At 61.4% G+C, this 20,806-nt stretch overlaps 1 protein-coding gene across 5 annotated transcripts in view; it reads left to right on the forward strand.

The window, feature by feature from the left end:
- The window catches only part of SLC38A9 (solute carrier family 38 member 9), a 36,155-nt gene extending 18,220 nt beyond the window's left edge, over positions 1 to 17,935 (forward strand). The window contains exons 8-15 of one of the 5 annotated variants that reach the window (XM_036410538.2): positions 861 to 920; positions 1,983 to 2,174; positions 3,779 to 3,886; positions 5,736 to 5,842; positions 8,598 to 8,711; positions 11,873 to 12,021; positions 13,170 to 13,259; positions 17,293 to 17,578. In XM_036410538.2, coding sequence (XP_036266431.1) covers positions 861 to 920; positions 1,983 to 2,174; positions 3,779 to 3,886; positions 5,736 to 5,842; positions 8,598 to 8,711; positions 11,873 to 12,021; positions 13,170 to 13,259; positions 17,293 to 17,458 — 986 coding nt within the window. In that variant the 3' untranslated portion in view covers positions 17,459 to 17,578. Of the gene's footprint in view, positions 1 to 860; positions 921 to 1,982; positions 2,175 to 3,778; positions 3,887 to 5,735; positions 5,843 to 8,597; positions 8,712 to 11,872; positions 12,022 to 13,169; positions 13,260 to 17,292 lie in introns of all 5 variants that reach the window. The other 4 variants (XM_045571551.1, XM_036410539.2, XM_045571553.1 and 1 more) reach the window with 4 other exon arrangements.
- Positions 17,936 to 20,806: the final 2,871 nt, after the last annotated feature.

The raw sequence follows: 20,806 nt of genomic DNA on the forward strand, positions 1-20,806 counted from the left end.
TATTTAACTAGTGCTCTAAGACAGATTTTATATACAGAGCACTAAGTTAGGTATGCAATTTTACCTATATGTTCTCAAAAATTCTAGTTTAGCACTTCTTAGTTGGGATTCAGGAATCTGTGTTTTAACAACTCCACCAGGTGATTCTCATCATGAGAGAAGGTTGGGAAACACTGCTCTAATTAATATAAAATGTATTGAGCTCCAGCAGATGTTTTAAGCAGTTTCCGTGTCTACCAGGAGATTTTAGTGCAACACTGCTTACAGAGTTCGTTCATAGCTGTCGGTTACAAAAGAAGTTGTATAGGGTCTTGGGGAAGCAAACTGCAGAGGCTCGTCTTTGGGGCGTTGGATCCTGGGGCGTTGGATCCTCGGGGCGTTAGGATCCCATTCGGGAACCCGCTGGCACAGGTGTCAGGGCTTCCTGGCTCCAGGCAGGCGTGAGCGTGGGCGCCAGGGTCGCCATGAACATCCCCAGCTTCTCATCGCAGACCACACCCTGCCCCGGGGATGCCGTAAAACCCGGAGCACGGAACTCCCTTCACTCTGCCAACACCCACACGGCAGAGACCCCGTGTTTAACCTACTTTACGACCTGAGATCGCCTCTCACCTCCTTACTGCCTCTTTTAAGTTTAACCAAGCAGGCTTATTAACGCCTCCTGGGTTAACCAAGGTCAGCGCCATGCAGCGCAGAGCAAGCCTCTCAGGCCCCGGCAGCGGGAAACACCCCCCCCCCCCCCCCCCGCCCGGCCCCCCGGCCGCCCAGACCTTCCCAGCTGGTCACGGATAAAGACATCAGCGGTGATCAGCTCAGCCCCTCACTCAGCATTATCGAACTCTGTTTTCCTTCGTTTCCAGATTTCATTCATCACATTAATGACACAGATGCTGTGCTGAGGACCAACGACAGCAACCCTGGTAAGTCGTGTGCGACGTAACCTTCAGCTTGGTTTTACTCCCCACTGGGCTTCAGAATAGGTTTAAGGTGGAAATGATGGCTCTGTTTTAGGTAAATCTGCCACAAAACCGTTCCCACTGTCTACCCGGGCCACCATTGAACTGTTGGCCGTCAGCGTGTTTAAAAAGCACAGGAAACCAGCCGCACCCCAGCTTGTGCTGATGTGAGGGCGCGATGCCAGGTCCTGTGCCACCTCACGGCTGCGGCCCCGCCGGCAGGGCCCGTGTTTGCCGTGAAGACTCAGCACGCAGCTCACGCGCCTGGAGCCCTGCCCGTGTTGGGTCCGGGGCGCAGGTCCGTCTGCTGCCTCAGCGTTAGCCCTCGGTGCTCGGTCACTGCCGTGAAGGCGCACGCCTGCTTCCCGTGGGGTCGCTCCTTCCTGACGGGAGCGGCAGGGACACCACGGCCTGGCGGTGGGTCTGCGCTGCCCGCTGAGCCCGGGCGCGGGGCGGGCCGTGTTCCAGCTGCGTGACGCTGACATGCGCGTCGGTGCTGGGAGCTGGCTTCACCTCCCCGCTCCCTGGTCACCTCTGGGTGCCCGGCTGCCGTCCACTGGGACCCACTTCCGGGAGAATGACTGGCTTCCCGGAAGTCAGGGTCCCTACGCTCTGACCGGCGGTGAGGCGTGGGCAGCACCGTGACAGCTCCTTCAGCGGCGTCCGCTTTTTACTCCAGAACCAGGGGTCAGCTCAGTGTGGGCAGAAGCCTGTCCTTTGGCCGCGGGGGGCTGACCACAGCATGCCACCCGCGTGGATTCTCTCATGTTACCGTTACATACGTGTAATGTTACCGTTACCTGTATGTAACCGTGGAGCCACAGGGGTTTGTGGGAGCACTCACAGTTCCCAGCAGAAATGAGGGGCGTGCCTGCCCATTTCTAACATTCCTCCCCCTTCCGTTGTGTCTAACATCGGAGTGTAAGCCTCCGTCTTTCCCCAGACGAGGGGCTGGGTGTGGGGTGCAGGCCGAGCCTCCGGGTCCCGCCTGCTCCCTGCTCTCCTGACCGACGCCTCCCCCTGCAGTGGTCTGTCCGAGTGCGGGCAGCGGCCGTCCCGACAACGGCTCCGCCGTCCTCTCCGCGGACGCCGCGGGCCTGCCGCAGTTCGAGGCCTGGTGGGACAAGTCGAGGACGGTGCCCTTTTACCTCGTGGGGCTGCTCCTGCCGCTGCTCAGCTTCCGGTCGCCGTCCTTCTTCGCCAGGTTCAACGTGCTGGGTGCGCTGGTGCGAGGCGGGCGGGCGGGCGGGCGGGCGGGCGGGCGGGGAGCTGCTGGCCCGTGGGGATGCCTGGGGGGGGGCGGGGCTGCCCGGCCGTGCCTCCGTGTTAATTATTCACGCGCACATTTCCCCTCTCGGGGGCTTGCTTTTTTGTTTTGTTTTGTTGTGTTTTTTGTTGATCCTCACTCCAGGACATTGTTCCTTGGTTTTAGAGAGAGGGAAAGAGAGAGGGAAAGACAGAGAGAGAAACACTGATGCGAGGCACACATCAATGGGTTGCCCCCAGCACACACCTCCCACTAGGGCTGGGGATCAAGCCCGCAATCAAGGTACGTGCCCTTGAGTGGAATCGAACCCGGGACTGGTCCCCACTGGCCATCGCCACACAGCGCTGCCCGCTCCCTCCGAGTGTGGAGGGAGGGGTTTGGGGGCCCTCGGTTCCGAAGGCTGGCAGGTTAGCCCTCGCCGAGGGAGGACACGGCGTGGCTCTCCCAATCCTAGTTGGCGTGCAGCACAGGAGCATCACCTGACCGTCCGCCTGGGCCGTCTGCACTCGCTCCTCAGTCTGCCTGCCTTAGCTCTTCGGCGCTTTTTCTCTGCGGAACATGTGGCCTTCCAGAGGAGCAGGCTTCCTCCGGGGAGCCTGTCTCACACGCTTCTGAAATCACGGGGCGAAGTCTGCGGTGTCTCCTCCTCAGCCTCAGGGTGGCCAAAGGCACCGGGCAGCCCCGAGCCGGTTAGCTAGAGACCAGGCGCCGTCATGAGGAGCTGATGACCAGCTCAGGGTAGCGCCTCCCTCCCTGCAGACCCGATCCCGCTGGCAGCCCTGAGCATAGGCCCCAGAGGCTCCGTCACTGAGCAGGTGGCCTTCGGGTGTCCAGCCGACGACGGACGAGGGAGGGTTGTCCTCTTGGCTCGGCCTCGCAGGATGCACGCCCAGACAGTAAGGACGGTCGCCTCAGCCATTTTCTTGTAAAGCTGTAGCTTCCTGAGAGAAATTAGCACCTGGTTCCCTAGGAACCTCCTGGCTCAGCTCCACTGTGACGACCTAACACCTGAACGGGAGCGATCCACCGGCCCTCCCCCTCCGACTGCCAGGCTGAGTCCCTCAAAACCCCGTCCCTGTGCCTGAGGCTGTGGGTGGACCATTTCCCCCACACCCCTCGCCCCTCACAAGCAGCTGCTCATCACAGCCCCCCAGGCCCAGGCGGCGCCCCGGCTCTAGGCCCCTCGCCTTGCCCTGGATGCAGACTGACGTTCCAGCCTGTCAACACCCGAACCTTCCAGCACGAAGACCACGTCCCTCTCTGTGTCGCCCGGCGGCTCTGTGCTGGGCTCCGGCCTCCGCTAAGCTCAGCTCGGGCGCGCGCTGGCCGCGGCCTTCAGCGACGGCTGAGGCCCTTCCTCGGTCCTCCGGCCCCCTGCTCCGCTGTCTGTGTGCCGCTCACCGCGCCGCTCCTGCCTCAGCCCCCTCCTGCCCGCTCTCGCCCCGCCCCCGTGTGGTGGGGAAGCAGTGCCGGCGGCAGGGCCCGTCTGCTGAGAGCCGGGACGAGCAGGTGGCGGCATCTGCACTGAGCAGGCCCGCTGGTCTGTCTCCCACAGGCACGGTGTCCGTCGTCTACCTGACCTTCCTCGTCACCTTGAAGGCCGCTCGCTCGGGATTCCACCTGGAGTTCCACTGGTTCGAGCCCACGGAGTTCTTTGTGCCAGGTGAGCCGCTTTAGCAGAGATGGGGCGCGGTCAGGTGGCATGGCCGTAGACAGGGAGCCGCTTTAGCAGAGATGGGGTGCGGTCAGGTGGCTTGGCTGTAGACAGGTGAGCCGCTTTAGCAGAGATGGGGCGCGGTCAGGTGGCTTGGCTGTAGACAGGTGAGCCGCTTTAGCAGAGATGGGGCGCGGTCGGGTGTCATGGCAGTAGACAGATGAACCGCTTTAGCAGAGATGGGGTGCGGTCAGGTGGCATGGCCGTAGACAGGTGAGCCGCTTTAGCAGAGATGGGGCGCTGTCGGGTATCATGGCAGTAGACAGATGAACCGCTTTAGCAGAGATGGGGCGCGGTCAAGGTGGCATGGCTGTAGACAAGTGAGCTGCTTTAGCCGAGATGGGACGTGGTCAGGTGGCATGGCCGTAGACAGGAGAGCTGCTGTAAGAATGTGTTAGCAGCGGGTCTTTACATTCACCACGTGGACGGCTGCTCCTCCATGACGGGAATGGCTGCTTACGCTGAGCTGAGCGTCGTCGGGGACGTTAAGCTGAAGCAGGTCCGTGGGGCCCTGGTGGGTGGCTCCGTTGCTCAGGTTATTTCACCTACAATGCCAAGCCCACATACTGTCTGTGCCTCTTCAAGTCTTTTGCCCGACTTCCTGTTTTTTAAATTGATTTGTAAGCGTTCTTCATTCTAGATGTGCGTCCTGTGTCAGATGGCAGTATTACAGCTATGCCCCCTGCCCCCTTCTCTCAATGTGTCTTCTCCAACCAATAAGGCAGCAGCTTGGCAAGGATGGGCGGTTCGGGGCTCCTCAAGACCACGTTGTCAAGGAATCTGTGTTCCTTAACTCACTGAGCAGTGGTCCTGGGCTTCCTCGGAGTATTTTCCCCCTCTCACTCCCACTTTCTGTCCGTCTGTCCATCCGTGTGTGTGGGTCAGGCTGCAGCAAGTCCGCTCAGCCACACCGTGTTGTGTTTGGAGAGCTCAGTCTGTTCTCACGGAAACTAATCATTGGTGGGTGTGGGCTTCCTATCGCCGTGCTGTTCACTGTTTCCTGTGATTCCGTTCTTCCTTCATGGGGAGGTGACGTCGGATTCTTACTGAATTTTTCCATTGTTCCTCTGGAACGAGTACTGTATCTGCAAATAAGGTCATAAGTAAAAATTTTATCCACTTTCCCACATGGGTGCCTCCATTATAGTTACGTAAGCATAATGCTGCCATTGAGATGATGTCACCTTTACTGCTCTCCCTTTCAAAGCCACTGTGTTTATTGCAGAAAGTTTAGAGCATGGGTAAGGGTTCCTTTAAGATAAATCCCACTCACAGAGGCAACCCATCTGTGCTTTGGGATGGTCCTCCCATATTTCTTTGCACAGGCACACACACACGCACGTGCATGCGCACTGTTTTCAGTAAAAGTAAGATCCTGCCATCGTCCTGAGCACTTGCCGTGACATGCAGTCCTCCTGTAGATCCTCACACCTGCACATCACTGACAGCTCATCGAAGAGCCATTCCCGTCATGCAGGCGGCCAAGTCATTTCGGTATTTCTGAGCAATGCTATGTCCATTAGCCATTAAGAAATGGTAAGCGACCAATCCTCCCTCCCAGGATTCCTTTTCTCAAGTTATTTTTTCCCGAGGAGTCACTCCCATGTGGTTCCTTTGCCACTTTGAGCACTTGCTCAGAAGAGCATGAACCTTGAGGAACTCCATAAAGAGGCTTTTGTGTTCTTCTCCCCTTGACAAACGCAGACAGCTGGTTGTTAGTGATCAGCGTTTGGCAGCTTACGCTCTCGTAGTTGTCGGTGTTAATGGGGTTAACGTGGTTCCCCTCTTTCTCTCCTAGAGATTAGAGCTCGGTTCCCGCAGCTGACAGGCGTGCTGACCCTGGCTTTCTTTATCCACAACTGTGTTATCACACTCCTCAAGAGCAACAAGAACCAGGAGCACAACGTGAGTGACACCTGAGGAAAGGGAGCTTGCTTCGGCCTTAGCTTCTAAGTTTAAGTTTAAGTGGTAGACCATGGTCAGCAAACCTTTCCCGTAAAGATTCAGGTGGTCAATATTTCAGGCCTCGGAGGCCATGGGGGCCCTGTCCTCACCGCCCCAGGCCTGTGGTGGCCCCAGTAGCCATGGGCGCTATGTAAACAAGTGATGGCCGTGTTTCAAGGAAACTTTATTTATCAAAATGAACAGCTGCCGGGCTTCACTGGATTTCACCGGGGGCCACAGTTTGCCAGCTCCTGCTTGAGCAAGCACTGAAAACACAGAGGCCAGGCCAGTAGCCAGCAGAGTGATGAAAGCTTTAAAAATACCCAGTGACCTGGAAGCCAGGAAAAGGGACAGATAGGAAACACAGAGCAAGAAGAGAGCTTTAACCCCATAACGCTGGTCATCACATGAAAAAAAACAGTCCAATTATTGTAGTTAAAAGACAGGGATTGTCAGAATGATTGAAAACCTAGCTCTATGCTATCGATGAGAAACTTCCTTCCAATACAAAGACGTACCATAAAGACGCTGCACAGAGAAAGGTGGACTTCAAGTGAGGAGTATCGCCAAAATACAGAGGAACATTGTCTAATGACCTTTAGGGATCGATTCATCGAGAAGACATAATAATCCCAAGCATGTGTGCACCCTATGACAACTTCCTGGAGATCTCCTGGCCCCTCCCTTAGTAACTGAGGGAACAAACAGGAAATCACTGAGGGAGAGAAAACACGAAAGCACTGGCAGCCTTCCTGGTCTCAGTGCATTTATGGAAGTCTCCGCTCACACAGCAGCAGGATGGACCTTCCTTTCAAACGCACACGGAGCATTTCCCAAGGTGGCCCATGTGCCGGGCTAGTCCCAGTAAATGTGGAAGGACTGAAATGGTACCAAGTGTTTCTTTGGCCATAGAGAAGTTAGACATCGGTAACAGAAAGAAATCTGGGAAGTTGGCAGACACTATACAACATATTCTTAAATAACCAACAAGAAAAAGTAGGAAATGTTTTGAGGTTACTGAAATGGAGACAAAACACACCAGAATGTAAAGGATGCAGCTAAAGCAGTGCTTAGGGGGAGATTTATAGCTGTGAACACTTATCTCAAAGAGAAAAAGATCGCAAGTCAATAGCCTACCCTTCCACCTTAAGACTCTGGAAGAAGAAAGCAAACCGGACCCAGAGCGAGCAGGAGGAGCCAGGTGCCTGTGGCCTCTCTGCGGATGTTGAGCTCAGGCGATGGCTTCTAACCGTGTAAACAGAGGTTCCCGCGGCGGCACTGAACCACACAGGAAGGAAGCGCTCCTGGGCCCCGGGCTCTGAGGGGGCTCCGGGCAGCTTTTGGCAGAGGCAGCGAGAAGGCAAACATCTTCAAGTGGAGGGAAGTCAGCTGTCAACCTCGGGCAAGAATGTGGGTCAGGTCCTCTGTTCTCATGTGTTGGGTCACCTGGGAGCACACACCTGGCATCTGACCTGGGAGCGGAGCTGGCATGGAGTGAATCTGGATTTTCCACTGTCACGGTCTTCCCAGGGAGTAGCAGTGTGGTTTGACACTGGCCCTCGGGGTCTCCATCGCAGGTAACTCCTACCAAGCAGGAGAGGCGTTTCACGTGGTCGGGACCCTCCCTTTCCCTCCTGACGCGATGGACGGACAGAACTTGTTGACAGGAGCGTCTCCCGCAGGTTCGTCTGGGCCATGAAGTTGTGTAACGAGACACATTGGCTTTGGCCAGGACTCCCTCCTGCGATTGGATGAGTTAGGTCCTAGGAAGCGCCTACCGGGGCCCTCGATCCTGCCTTTCTCGCTCCCTCCTCCCTGCCTGGTTCCACGTGAAAGCCACTTCCACAAGGTCTCCTAACGCTCCAGAGGGAACGGCAGACCGAGGTGAAAGCACAGCGAGGAAGGAGAAGTGTGCGCACGGGAGCGAAAAGCGAATCGGGCGGACACAGGAGGAAAGGTGTCCGCCTGTCAGACAGTCCCTGATCCCGTGTGCTTAGTTTCCTCAGCGCTCACGGCCGTTGGTGTTTAAGATGAAGAGTGAACAGGCCTGTCCCGCTCTGAGGTGCTGAGGTCCGGCCGGCCGTGGGGGGCGGAGGCTGTGGAGGGCCACGGCCCGCTGTGCACGGCGCCCGCCTCCGCTGGCCGCCGGCATGGCAGGCACGGCTGTGCAACGGCTGCCGCTAACGTCCTGCTCTCACGTCACTGAGGCTTGTCTGTGGTGCCTGCCCGCTGCCTGCTCCTCCGCAGCTTCCCCTCCTCATAACGTCTTCCATTCCGTCCCGGGTCTGGGCTGCACAGGCTCTGGCGCTGGGAGCTCCTTACTGAAGGGAGATGTTCATTCTCGGGCCTTCCTGAGAGTGGTAGTCCCTTAGCTTTGTTATTTCAGTTAAAACTTACTCACTTGGTAAACTATTTGCTATTTGAACTTAAGCCAGAATTCCTACCATCTTAAACCACCACTTAGGTTAGCTTCCTACCCCTGCCCATCGGCAGCTCCGTGTGCACCCCCCTGGAGCGCCACACGGCAGACTAACTGTCCGGCTTGTGAATTGTTTCCCTTCCTTTCTGTGAGCAGATGGGAGGTGTACGCATGCACACGCACACACATGTACACACACTCACACACAGCCAAAGTAGACCCCGTGTGTGCCAGGCTGCTTTGTCCTGTGGGACGCACTCCGCGGCAGCGCGCGTGTAGCTGCCGTCCTCCCCGCAGGTGCGGGACCTGTCCATCGCCTACCTGCTGGTGACGCTCACCTACCTGTACATCGGAGTGCTGGTCTTCGCCGCCTTCCCCTCGCCCCCGCTGTCCAAGGACTGCATCGAGCAGGTGAGCCTGGACCTCTGTGGGACCAGACACCAGCCCTTCGGAGTGTGAGCGACACTAACCACTGAGCCCCCGCCAGGCCAGCATTTCCCTGCTGGGTGCAGTGGGAGGTGTGGTGTGAATGTCATGGGTGTGAGAGCCACAAGTGTGAGTGTCACGGGTGTGAGGGCCACAGGTGAGGAGCCACAGGTGTGAGTGTCAAGGGTGTGAGTGTCACAGGTGTGAGTGTCATGGGTGTGAGAGCCACAGGTGAGTGGTAAAGGTGGCTTCAGCATGGTTGTGCTGATGGCATCTCTTCTCGGTAAGAGAAACAGGTTGAGTGGCTGCTGTGGTGTGAACTTGGCTGCCAGGCGTTTGCTGCAGACTCCCTGACCAACAGCCCATAAGGCCCTTCACCGGGAGCAGCGGTGTCCGTGGTGTTTTGTTGAGGGGGAGGGGATTGGCTGCTCCTCTGAGATGCCACGCTGACACGGACAAGAGCCGTGAGAGGAAGCGGATAGAGTCCTGTTCTCCCGGTGATGGGCTGTGGATGCAGGGACCCTGGGACAGGCCTGCCCCCTCCCTGCGCCCCTGGCGGGAAGGCAGTGTGCCTCGGGGCGGCACCGCCTCGGCTCAGTTGCCATTAAATCCACTCGATGGTCAGGCGGGGCCCTCGGACCGGCTCCTCCGGAGCAAGGACAAGGCTTTCTTTGTCGTTCTGATGCCACATCAGCTGCCAGCTGATACTTTTTAAATATATTTTTATTGATGTCAGAGAGGAAGGGAGAGGGAGGGAGAAAAACATCAATGCTGAGAGAGAATCATGGACGGGCTGCCTCCTGCACGCCCCCCACTGGGGATCGAGCCCACAACCTGGGCCTGTGCCCTGACCAGGAATGGGACCGTGACCTGGTTCCTAGGTCAACACTCAGCCACTGAGCCACCGGCCGGGCCAGCCTGGTGCTGTCATGAAGTAGGACAGACATGTCGATGGCGTGTTTCTGTACACGTTCCTGAACACTCCGTCCCGGGCTGGCTCCCTGAGGGGAACGGGAGCGCAGTCCGTGGCAGGGCCCTCCCCCCCTCGTGGGCCGGCGCCCACAGGGCGATCACAGGGCGATCACAGGGCACCCACAGGGCGCCCACAGGGCGATCACAGGGCGCCCACAGGGCGATCACAGGGCACCCACAGGGCGATCACAGGGCACCCACAGGGCGATCACAGGGCACCCACAGGGCGATCACAGGGCGATCACAGGGCGCCACAGGGCGATCACAGGGTCCCACAGGGCGATCACAGGGCACCCACAGGGCGATCACAGGGCACCCACAGGGCGATCACAGGGCACCCACAGGGCGATCACAGGGCACCCACAGGGCGATCACAGGGCACCCACAGGGCGATCACAGGGCCCCACAGGGCGATCACAGGGCACCCACAGGGCGATCACAGGGCACCCACAGGGCGATCACAGGGCACCCACAGGGCGATCACAGGGCGATCACAGGGTCCCACAGGGCGATCACAGGGCACCCACAGGGCGATCACAGAGCGCCCACAGGGCAATCACAGGGCGCCCACAGGACGCCCACAGGGCACCCACAGGGCGATCACAGGGCACTCACACGGCGCCCACAGGGCGATCACAGGGCACCCACAGGGCACTCACAGGGCGATCACAGGGCGATCACAGGGCACCCACAGGGCACTCACAGGGCGATCACAGGGCACTCACACGGCGCCCACAAGGCGATCACAGGGCACCCACAGGGCACTCACAGGGCGATCACAGGGCGATCACAGGACGCCCACAGGGCGATCACAGGGCACTCACACGGCGCCCACAAGGCGATCACAGGGCACCCACAGGGCGATCACAGGGCACTCACAGGGCCCCACAGGGCGATCACAGGGCCCCACAGGGCGATCACAGGGCACCCACAGGGCGATCACAGGGCACCCACAGGGCGATCACAGGGCGATCACAGGGCACCCACAGGGCGATCACAGGGCACCCACAGGGCACCCACAGGGCGATCACAGGGCACCCACAGGGCGATCACAGGGCGATCACAGGGCACCCACAGGGCGATCACAGGGCGATCACAGGGCACCCACAGGGCGATCACAGGGCACCCACAGGGCGATCACAGGGCACCCACAGGGCGATCACAGGGCACCCACAGGGCGATCACAGGGCCCCACAGGGCGATCACAGGGCACCCACAGGGCGATCACAGGGCACCCACAGGGCGATCACAGGGCACCCACAGGGCGATCACAGGGCGATCACAGGGTCCCACAGGGCGATCACAGGGCACCCACAGGACGCCCACAGGGCACCCACAGGGCGATCACAGGGCACTCACACGGCGCCCACAGGGCGATCACAGGGCACCCACAGGGCACTCACAGGGCGATCACAGGGCACTCACAGGGCCCCACAGGGCGATCACAGGGCACTCACAGGGCCCCACAGGGCGATCACAGGGCACCCACAGGGCGATCACAGGGCGATCACAGGGCGCCACAGGGCGATCACAGGGTCCCACAGGGCGATCACAGGGCACCCACAGGGCGATCACAGGGCACCCACAGGGCGATCACAGGGCACCCACAGGGCGATCACAGGGCACCCACAGGGCGATCACAGGGTCCCACAGGGCGATCACAGGGCACCCACAGGGCGATCACAGAGCGCCCACAGGGCGATCACAGGGCGATCACAGGACGCCCACAGGGCGATCACAGGGCACTCACACGGCGCCCACAGGGCGATCACAGGGCACCCACAGGGCGATCACAGGGCACTCACAGGGCCCCACAGGGCGATCACAGGGCGATCACAGGGCACTCACAGGGCCCCACAGGGCGATCACAGGGCCCCCACAGGGCACTCACAGGGCCCCACAGGGCGATCACAGGGCCCCACAGGGCGATCACAGGGCGATCACAGGGCCCCACAGGGCGATCACAGGGCCCCACAGGGCGATCACAGGGCACCCACAGGGCGCCCACAGGGCACTCACAGGGCGATCACAGGGCGCCCACAGGGCACTCACAGGGCGATCACAGGGCGCCCACAGGGCGATCACAGGGCGCCCACAGGGCGCAGGCACCACCTCGCAGACGGGCCCAGACCCGGCTCTCACACGACTCTCTCTCACTCACTCGCTCGGACCAGAACTTCTTGGACAACTTCCCCAGCAGCGACGTGCTGTCCTTCGTGGCGCGCATATTCCTGCTGTTCCAGATGGTGACCGTGTACCCGCTGCTGGGCTACCTGGCCCGGGTCCAGCTGCTGGGCCATGTGTTCGGGGACCCGTACCCCAGGTGAGGAGGGCTCCCGACCAGCGGGCACGAGGGCGGGGGCCGCCGGCCGCAGCACCGGGGAGATGTCTGGGGACAGGTCACTGCGGCTGTGCCGGGACCGGGACCCGACTCGGCTGCTGCCGCCGATGCACACACGCACGCCCGGGCAGCTGGGGGCAGAGGTCCTGGGCCGGGCCTCCTTCGCGTGATGGCGATTGGTGTCCACTTAGTCCCTGACAGGCGTGTGCCTTTCCTCGCGTGTGCCTTTTTGCGTGGCAGCTGGCCGCCGAAGGCAAGGCAGCGTCAGGCAGGGTCTTTCCTGCGTGGCCGTCTCGCCGGCGAGGAGCTGCGAGCCGCAGTGGCATCGCATGGCTCGCGCCTCTCCCAGGCTCCCGGACACCGTGGGCCCGGCTCCCTGCTCTCTTGCTCAGTCTCATCACAGCCCCCAGACAGTCCCGAGGCTGGCCCTGTCTTACTGGGAAAGCATTATCCTAAACGAAGAAAACATCCGGGTAAAACCTGACCAAAGGTCATGTGTACAGTAACCGGCACACCATGGTCTGAGGCAGTCCATCTGGAGTGTGTTGGTGACAAACCGTAAAGCAGGAGGCCGGGTCCCCAGGCCGGCAGCACGGTGTGGCAGCCGGTGCTGGCGGTGCCGTCGGGAGGGGTCGGGAAGCGGGTCAGGCCGCGGTGTGCCGGCGGAGACGGCCAGTGAACGCGCTGGGCCTGCCTGCTGCCCTGGCCGGCCTGTGGGCCCGCGGAATGGGCTTCCTTCTCGGGAAGGTCTGGAATGCCCCTGTGCTCACAGGGCGTTTCTGCCACCGCCAGCGCACACCGCGTCTGCCCGGCGCCGCCCTCCGCCCTCCGCGCACGGCTGACGCGTTCTCGGTGACTGATGGCAGACCCAGGGCACTGCAGTTGTCCTGGCCTCCGATGGTAGAGCTTTTGTCTGGAGGTGACTGAGCGGGGCAGTGGTGGAGACGGCCTGGGACACTCACCGTGCACTCCTCCACGCGCACAGAGGGCGGGCCCCGCGGGCCACCTCTGCCTCCGCGGGCGTCCTTGGCCTGTGTGAGACGTGCTGACTGTAGACGTGCTGGTAGAACTGTGTTCTCACGTCCGTGGTATAACGTGCCTGTTTTATTTTTACTTCTCTCCCTCCACAGCGTCTTCCACGTGCTGGTCCTGAACCTGGTCATTGTGGGCGCCGGCGTGAGCATGGCCTGTCTGTACCCCAACATCGGCGGCATCATCAGGTACTGCTGGGCCGCGCCCCTGCGGGGTGCCCTCTGCCGGGTGCCCTCTGCGGGGTGCCCTCTGCGGGGTGCTCTCTGCGGGGTGCTCTCTGCGGGGTGCCCTCTGTCGGGGTGCCCTCTGCCGGGTGCCCTCTGCCGGGGTGCCCTCTGCTGGGGGCCTCGCCCCTGTGGGGTGCTCTCTGCGGGGTGCCCTCTGCGGGGTGCCCTCTGCCGGGGTGCCCTCTGCGGGGTGCTCTCTGCGGGGTGCTCTCTGCGGGGTGCTCTCTGCGGGGTGCTCTCTGCGGGGTGCCCTCTGTCGGGGTGCCCTCTGCCGGGGTGCTCTCTGCCGGGTGCTTTCTGCGGGGTGCCCTCTGTCGGGTGCTCTGCCGGGTGCTCTCTGCGGGGTGCCCTCTGCCGGGGTGCCCTCTGCCGGGGTGCCCTCTGCGGGGTGCTCTCTGCGGGGTGCTCTCTGCGGGGTGCTCTCTGCGGGGTGCCCTCTGCCGGGTGCCCTCTGCGGGGTGCTCTCTGCGGGGTGCTCTCTGCGGGGTGCTCTCTGCCGGGTGCCCTCTGCCGGGTGCCCTCTGTCGGGTGCTCTGCCGGGTGCTCTCTGCGGGGTGCCCTCTGCCGGGTGCTCTCTGCAGGGTGCTCTCTGCGGGGTGCCCTCTGCGGGGTGCCCTCTGCGGGGTGCTCTCTGCGGGGTGCTCTCTGCGGGGTGCTCTCTGCGGGGTGCCCTCTGCCGGGTGCCCTCTGCCGGGGTGCCCTCTGCTGGGGGCCTCGCCCCTGTGGGGTGCTCTCTGCGGGGTGCTTTCTGCGGGGTGCCCTCTGTCGGGTGCTCTGCTGGGTGCTCTCTGCGGGGTGCCCTCTGCCGGGGTGCCCTCTGCCGGGTGCCCTCTGCGGGGTGCTCTCTGCGGGGTGCTCTCTGCGGGGTGCTCTCTGCGGGGTGCTCTCTGCTGGGGGCCTCGCCTCTGCGGGGTGCCCTCTGCCGGGTGCCCTCTGCCGGGGTGCTCTCTGCGGGGTGCTCTCTGCGGGGTGCTCTCTGCGGGGTGCTCTCTGCGGGGTGCTCTCTGTCGGGTGCTCTCTGCCGGGTGCTCTGCCGGGTGCTCTCTGCGGGGTGCTCTCTGCGGGGTGCCCTCTGCCGGGTGCTCTGCCGGGTGCTCTCTGCGGGGTGCTCTCTGCGGGGTGCTCTCTGTGGGGTGCTCTCTGCCGGGTGCTCTCTGCGGGGTGCTCTCTGCGGGGTGCTCTCTGCGGGGTGCTCTCTGTCGGGTGCTCTCTGCGGGGTGCTTTCTGCGGGGTGCTCTCTGCGGGGTGCTCTCTGCGGGGTGCCCTCTGTCGGGGTGCCCTCTGCCGGGGTGCTCTCTGCCGGGGTGCTCTCTGTCGGGGTGCCCTCTGTCGGGGTGCTCTCTGCGGGGTGCCCTCTGTCGGGGTGCCCTCTGCCGGGGTGCTCTCTGCTGGGGGCCTCGCCCCTGCGGGGTGCTCTCTGCGGGGTGCTCTCTGTCGGGTGCTCTCTGCAGGGTGCCCTCTGTCGGGGTGCTCTCTGTGGGGTGCTCTCTGCGGGGTGCCCTCTGTCGGGGTGCTCTCTGCGGGGTGCCCTCTGCGGGGTGCCCTCTGCGGGGTGCTCTCTGCAGGGTGCTCTCTGCGGGGTGCTCTCTGCGGGGTGCTCTCTGCTGGGGGCCTCACCTCTGCGGGGTGCCCTCTGCCGGGTGCTCTCTGCGGGGTGCCCTCTGCCGGGTGCTCTGCCGGGTGCTCTCTGCGGGGTGCTCTCTGTGGGGTGCTCTCTGCCGGGTGCTCTCTGCCGGGTGCTCTCTGCGGGGTGCTCTCTGCGGGGTGCTCTCTGCGGGGTGCTCTCTGCCGGGTGCTCTCTGCCGGGTGCTTTCTGCGGGGTGCTCTCTGCCGGGTGCTCTCTGCCGGGTGCTCTCTGCGGGGTGCTCTCTGCGGGGTGCTCTCTGTCGGGTGCTCTCTGCAGGGTGCCCTCTGTCGGGTGCTCTGCCGGGTGCTCTCTGCGGGGTGCTCTCTGCCGGGTGCTCTCTGCGGGGTGCTCTCTACGGGGTGCTCTCTGCCGGGTGCTCTCTGCGGGGTGCTCTCTGCCGGGTGCTCTCTGCGGGGTGCTCTCTGCGGGGTGCTCTCTGTCGGGTGCTCTCTGCAGGGTGCCCTCTGTCGGGTGCTCTGCCGGGTGCTCTCTGCGGGGTGCTCTCTGCCGGGTGCTCTCTGCGGGGTGCTCTCTACGGGGTGCTCTCTGCGGGGTGCTCTCTGCTGGGGGCCTCGCCCCTGCGGGGTGCTCTCTGCGGGGTGCTCTCTGCCGGGTGCCCTCTGCCGGGTGCCCTCTGTCGGGTGCTCTGCCGGGTGCTCTCTGCGGGGTGCTCTCTGCCGGGTGCTCTCTGCGGGGTGCTCTCTACGGGGTGCTCTCTGCCGGGTGCTCTCTGCGGGGTGCTTTCTGCGGGGTGCTCTCTGCGGGGTGCTCTCTGTCGGGTGCTCTCTGCAGGGTGCCCTCTGTCGGGGTGCCCTCTGTCGGGGTGCCCTCTGCCGGGGTGCCCTCTGCCGGGGTGCTCTCTGCTGGGGGCCTCGTCCCTGCAGGGTGTTCTCTGCTGGGGGCCTCGCCCCTGCGGGGTGCTCTCTGCAGGGGTGCTGTCCGTGTGGCTGCGGTCTCCTTCAATTGTGGGAGATTTCAGGGCTTAAAACTGTAATGTGCACGTTGTCTGCTGTCGCTTACGTCTCGCCCTCCGTTCTGCTCCTTTCTAACTGGAAGCCCCGGGCCTGAGCGGCAGCACCTGCTCTCTCTCTCATTGTCTCCTGTGTCCTGTCGTCTCACCCGTGGAAGTGGCGTGTAGTACATAGCATGTCTTGGGCACCTGGGAGGTCTCTCACGTATCACGGCTGTGCCCTCACTTTCTGCTCAGGAGCACGGCCCCGGGGGAAAGGCCTGATAGGAGATGACGGGGAGTTCTGGCTGTGGGGTGTGGCCACTGTGCGGTACACAGACCTGTAACATGGAAGCCCAGCCTGACACTGATGTGCTCATGCTGACCAGTGTCACCCCAATAATTTAGTAAAAAAGAAGAATATAGTCCAATGTCAGCTGTCAGGAAGGAAGAGCTCAGGTCCTAAGGGAGCTTTCCTTAATATTCTTTCCCAGAGACACTGTGACGTTTGGGGACATCGAGTGGGTTGGGAACATGGTGCCTCGGTTCTCACGGACACGGGGCTCAGAATGATGTGTCCCTGAACCTACAGAACGCAGGGCTGAGTCCCTGCCGAAGGCCCTTCCCTCAGAGAGTGGCGAGCAGCCCGATGCCCGTTGGACACGCGGACCGGTTCCGAGCGAACCGGGAGGCAGTGTGGCCTGCAGGCTCGTGTGTGACGTTTTGTTAGGACCTTTGATATCGGTGCTGAATGCTGCGCATGCTCATCCTCTCATCCTCAGGAGATGCAGCCCTTCACACATGCAGAATCCTAGTCCTGTATCATAAAAGGCTAATATGCAAATCAACCATACAGCTGATCATCCGGTCGCTATGATGCGCACTGACCACCAGGGGCAGACACAGTGCAGGAGCTGCCCCTGGGGGTCAGTGTGCTCCCACAGGAGGAGTGCTGCTCAGCCAGAAGCCGGGCTCACGGCTGGCGAGTGCAGCAGTGGTGGCGGGAGCTTCTCCTGCCTCCAGGGCAGTCGGACACCCCCCGAGGGCTCCTGGACTGTGAGAGGGTGCAGGCTGGGCTGAGGGACGCCCCCTCCATGCACTAATTTCGTGCACCAGGCCTCTAGTTAGTTTATAAAAGATCAAAGCGAGAGAGCCAGTCTCCAGATGTTCCCGAGGAAATCCCTGGATTGGAGGGACGAGTAAAACCCTTTGTCGAGCAGTTGCCGTAAAGACGCACAGGAAGTGATGGTTTATAGTAACTTGGCTAGTCCAATGACTGGCCTCCAGTGCTGTGTCAGCAGCAGGTGGATCCGGAGGCCTGCTCAGCGGATGAGGAGGGCGGGTTGTGCCGTAGTCACCTTCCTGGTAAATCAGAAAAGGCGAGTGGTGCGGCTCTCACCCCGGGCGCTTCGTTCCAGGTTCTCGGGAGCGGCCTGCGGCCTGGCCTTCGTGTTCGTCTACCCGTCCCTCATCCACATCCTCTCCCTCCGCCACGAGGACCGCCTGACGTGGCCCACGCTGGCCTTCCACGTCCTCCTCATCGTCCTGGGCCTGGCCAACCTGCTGGCCCAGTTCTTCATGTGACACTGTCCGCGCCAGGTGTCCGCCCGGAGCGCTGGTCACCACCGCGGCTCTGCACATCCTGCCGGGAAAACCCGAAACCGGGCGGCAGCCGCGTGGCTCCTGCGGGGAGGCACAGTAAGAGCCATCTTGGTCCCCGCCCGCCTCCTGTCCCACGCCGCCTTCCTCACTGGGGCCTGCGTGGAAGGTGTGCCCTCAGGAGAGCACGAGGTGGGCGACCACGAAGACTCAGGGCGCCCCGCCCGGACTCCGCCCAGGCTCACTGCACTCCCTTCCTTCTGTCACTCCCTGACCGTTGTTGCAGTTTGCCCAAACCTTGACCGTTGGGGACAGTAAACCAAATACCTCATTTTCTAAAGAGAAATCTCCATGACACCAGTGTTAATAGACTGAGTTTTTAACCAGGAAAGAAAGGAAGAAAAAGAAAAGGTCACTGGAGGCTGTGGCCATGAACTTTATACAGAATAAATGCACTCATGGCACTGGCTGCTGTCTGACTTCTCTCGTTTCTGATCTGGTGACTTCGGTCGAAATCCTAGTTCCTCGGAGTGGAGTGTGATTGCTCCACCGATCAGCAGGGGGTGGGGGTGTCTTCTGCCGGTGGGAAGAGCGGAGGAAGCAGAGCTACAGGCCCCCCCAGGGAGCAGGGGGTGGAGGAGGGGCCCGAGTGGGGTCTGCCGCCCACTGCGTCTCATTCCTGTAGGGTCAGGTTGGCTCTGGGCGAGGGGAGCCCTGCAGAAGGAGACCCCCCCGCCCCCACTGTGTAACTGGCGACGTATCTCAGCGAAGCCCTCAGCCTCGTCCACAGACGCAGGCGTACACCGAGGACCATTCCCTAAAGCTCTTCTCAGAAGGCCTCGCCGGGAACATGCTCAGGCCCACACAGAGCAGAGAGCATCACCGGCTGACACCCCAGGGCCGGCCCCTGACAGTAACGCCGAGAGGGCTGAGTCTGCTCTGCGCACCCCGAGTTCCTCCCCCCGCCCCCCAATACTTACAGCCACTCCCATCTCTACAGCCTTCCTTCCGAGGCGCTCTCGGGCTCGGTACTCCTGCTGGCGGGCAGCCTGGGGGGAGCGGGAGAGGGGGCCTGCAGGGGAGCCAGTGGGTTAGAGACGCCCCGTTCATGTCTGGCTCTGTTGACCTGTCTCAGCACAGGTGATGGAGAGCATGCGTGTCTGTGCTGGGCAGTCCTCTGCTGTGTGCTTTGTCTTGTCCGTCGGAGCCCCGGGAATCAGAAGCCAGGGGCTCCCTGAGATCTTGCAGGCTCGGCCCCTGCTCCCCCCAGTGGCCCCTCTCATCTCTGAAAAGGAGTTTTCAGCTCCGGCAGAATAGAGCATCAGCCCGAGGACCGAGGGTCCAGTTCGATTCCCAGTCCAGGGCATGTACCTGGTTGCTGGCCCAGGTTCCGGCTTATACAGGAGACAACCGATGAATGTGTGTCTCCCATTTCCGTGTTTCTCTCTCCCCCTCTCCCTATTTCTTTAAAAACTAATAGAAATATTTTTAAAATAAGTGTATAATAATAAAAGCATAATATGCTAATTAGACCGACGACCTTCCTGGAGAAGCCGGGGCTGCGAGGGGTGCCGGCAGAGGGGAAGGAAGGCCTTCTCCTGCACAAATTCCTGCACCGGGTCTCCAGTGAACACCGGGTCTCCAGTGAACACATAACAATGAAGACTTGGGTTTGGATGTTCACACACGGAAACAGGATTTGACCTGTGTTTGCCCATCGAGCAATCAAAGTGAACCAGACAATGAATGTATTCTTCACTGAACTAAGGCAAAGCGGGCATTTGTCTTTTGTTTCCTCTGAGGGACGTCCAAACCCGGCTCAGGCTGATGCTGAGCGGCGCTGCCTCCTTTAGTTCTTGTCCTGAACGCCGCCCCCGGGCCTGGGCCTCTGAGCGGTGGGCGTGCCGGGCCAGGTGAGGCTGAGACACGCTCAGTCAGACCCCGTGGGGAGCTGTGGCCTTTCTCTGCCGCCATCGCTCCGCATTCTCTAACTCCTCCTCTCTCGCTTTTTGCTCTGGTGTGGTTCGCGTTAGTTTCTTTGGATTTGCTTACTTAACGCACACCTGAGGATGTGATAAAATCAAAAGTGGGTTTTCTGGAGACGCCCTCCTCCAAGAGGCTCTGGGTGGGTGCTGGTCGGCTGGCGCTGGGCGGAGGACACACGCTGGCACCTATGAAGGACCATCCTCCCAGCTCCGTCACCGACATGCGAGGTCCTGGAGCGAGGGCCCACCGCCGAGGGGCCCGGGGACGGGAACGTTTCACTCACAGCCGGTGCATTTACCGTCAGCTGCTCTGCGGAGGCGGAGAGGTCTGTCTCCACCTGGAGCTCACTGGGCGAATTTCTGTCGGAATCTGATTTATTTTCATAAATAATGAACTGTCCGTGCCTTGGAGGAGGCAACGGTGTAGCTGACACTCGTGCCCCAGACAACGTGTGATCCAAGGGAGGAGCCGTGTGCATGGTGGCTGTGAGCAGGGGCTGCTGGGGACGGAGAGACTGACCCTCCCGGCGGGCATCGGGGGCTGGGAGAGGCCGCCAGGACCAACCACGTGAGGACCACGCCAGGACTACACCCAGGATCATACCAGGACCATACAAGGACCACGTGAGGACCACGCCAGGACCACGCCAAGACCACACCAGGACTACGCTCACGCATCTCCTAGCGGCCGCCAGGAGTCCAGACCCCGGCTGCCTCCCCTCAGGAGGCCCCGGTGGAGCGGGTTGCCTTTATTGGTGAATTGCGTGTGAGCCGAGCTTTATGAGGCGTGTTCCTCGGCCTCTGTCTGCTGTGTTCTCTCGGCATCCTTAACACGGCGCGGCCCCCGCGGTGCCTCTCGGCGGCAGAGCGCACTGACCAATGGGAGGAGCAGCGGCGCCTCGCGCAGGGCCAGCGGGCGGCTCCCGGACATCCCCGGGCCCGCGGCGAGGTCAGCGCTGAGCGGGGCAGCCTCGAGGCTCGTGTTCTCATCACAGCGGCCTGGCTGGTGCCTGTGAGGGCCGGGGGGCGGGGGGTTTGCTCTCTCCTCCCAATTGCACATCCAAGCACTGTCCACGTTTGGTTGACGCCTAAACCACAGAACTGCATCAGGCTGGGACTTAAAGGGAGATGCCAGTCCGTCCCCGGGGACCGCGCCCGACCTGCCTTCGGATCCTGTAAACACGCATGCATTGCACAAGTCTGACGGGAACTCCGAGCCCAAACTGTGCCCTCGGGAAGGTCATGTTGTCTTTTAATAAAAGAAACGAAATCAAATTGTTTTGAAAAAAAACAACTGTGGAATTTTGTTTAATTGCATTTTGCTGGGAAATGCTGTTGCCTGACCCGG

This window comes from Pipistrellus kuhlii, unplaced genomic scaffold (genome assembly GCF_014108245.1).
Source record: "Pipistrellus kuhlii isolate mPipKuh1 unplaced genomic scaffold, mPipKuh1.p scaffold_m20_p_4, whole genome shotgun sequence".
Lineage (NCBI taxonomy): Eukaryota > Metazoa > Chordata > Mammalia > Chiroptera > Vespertilionidae > Pipistrellus > Pipistrellus kuhlii.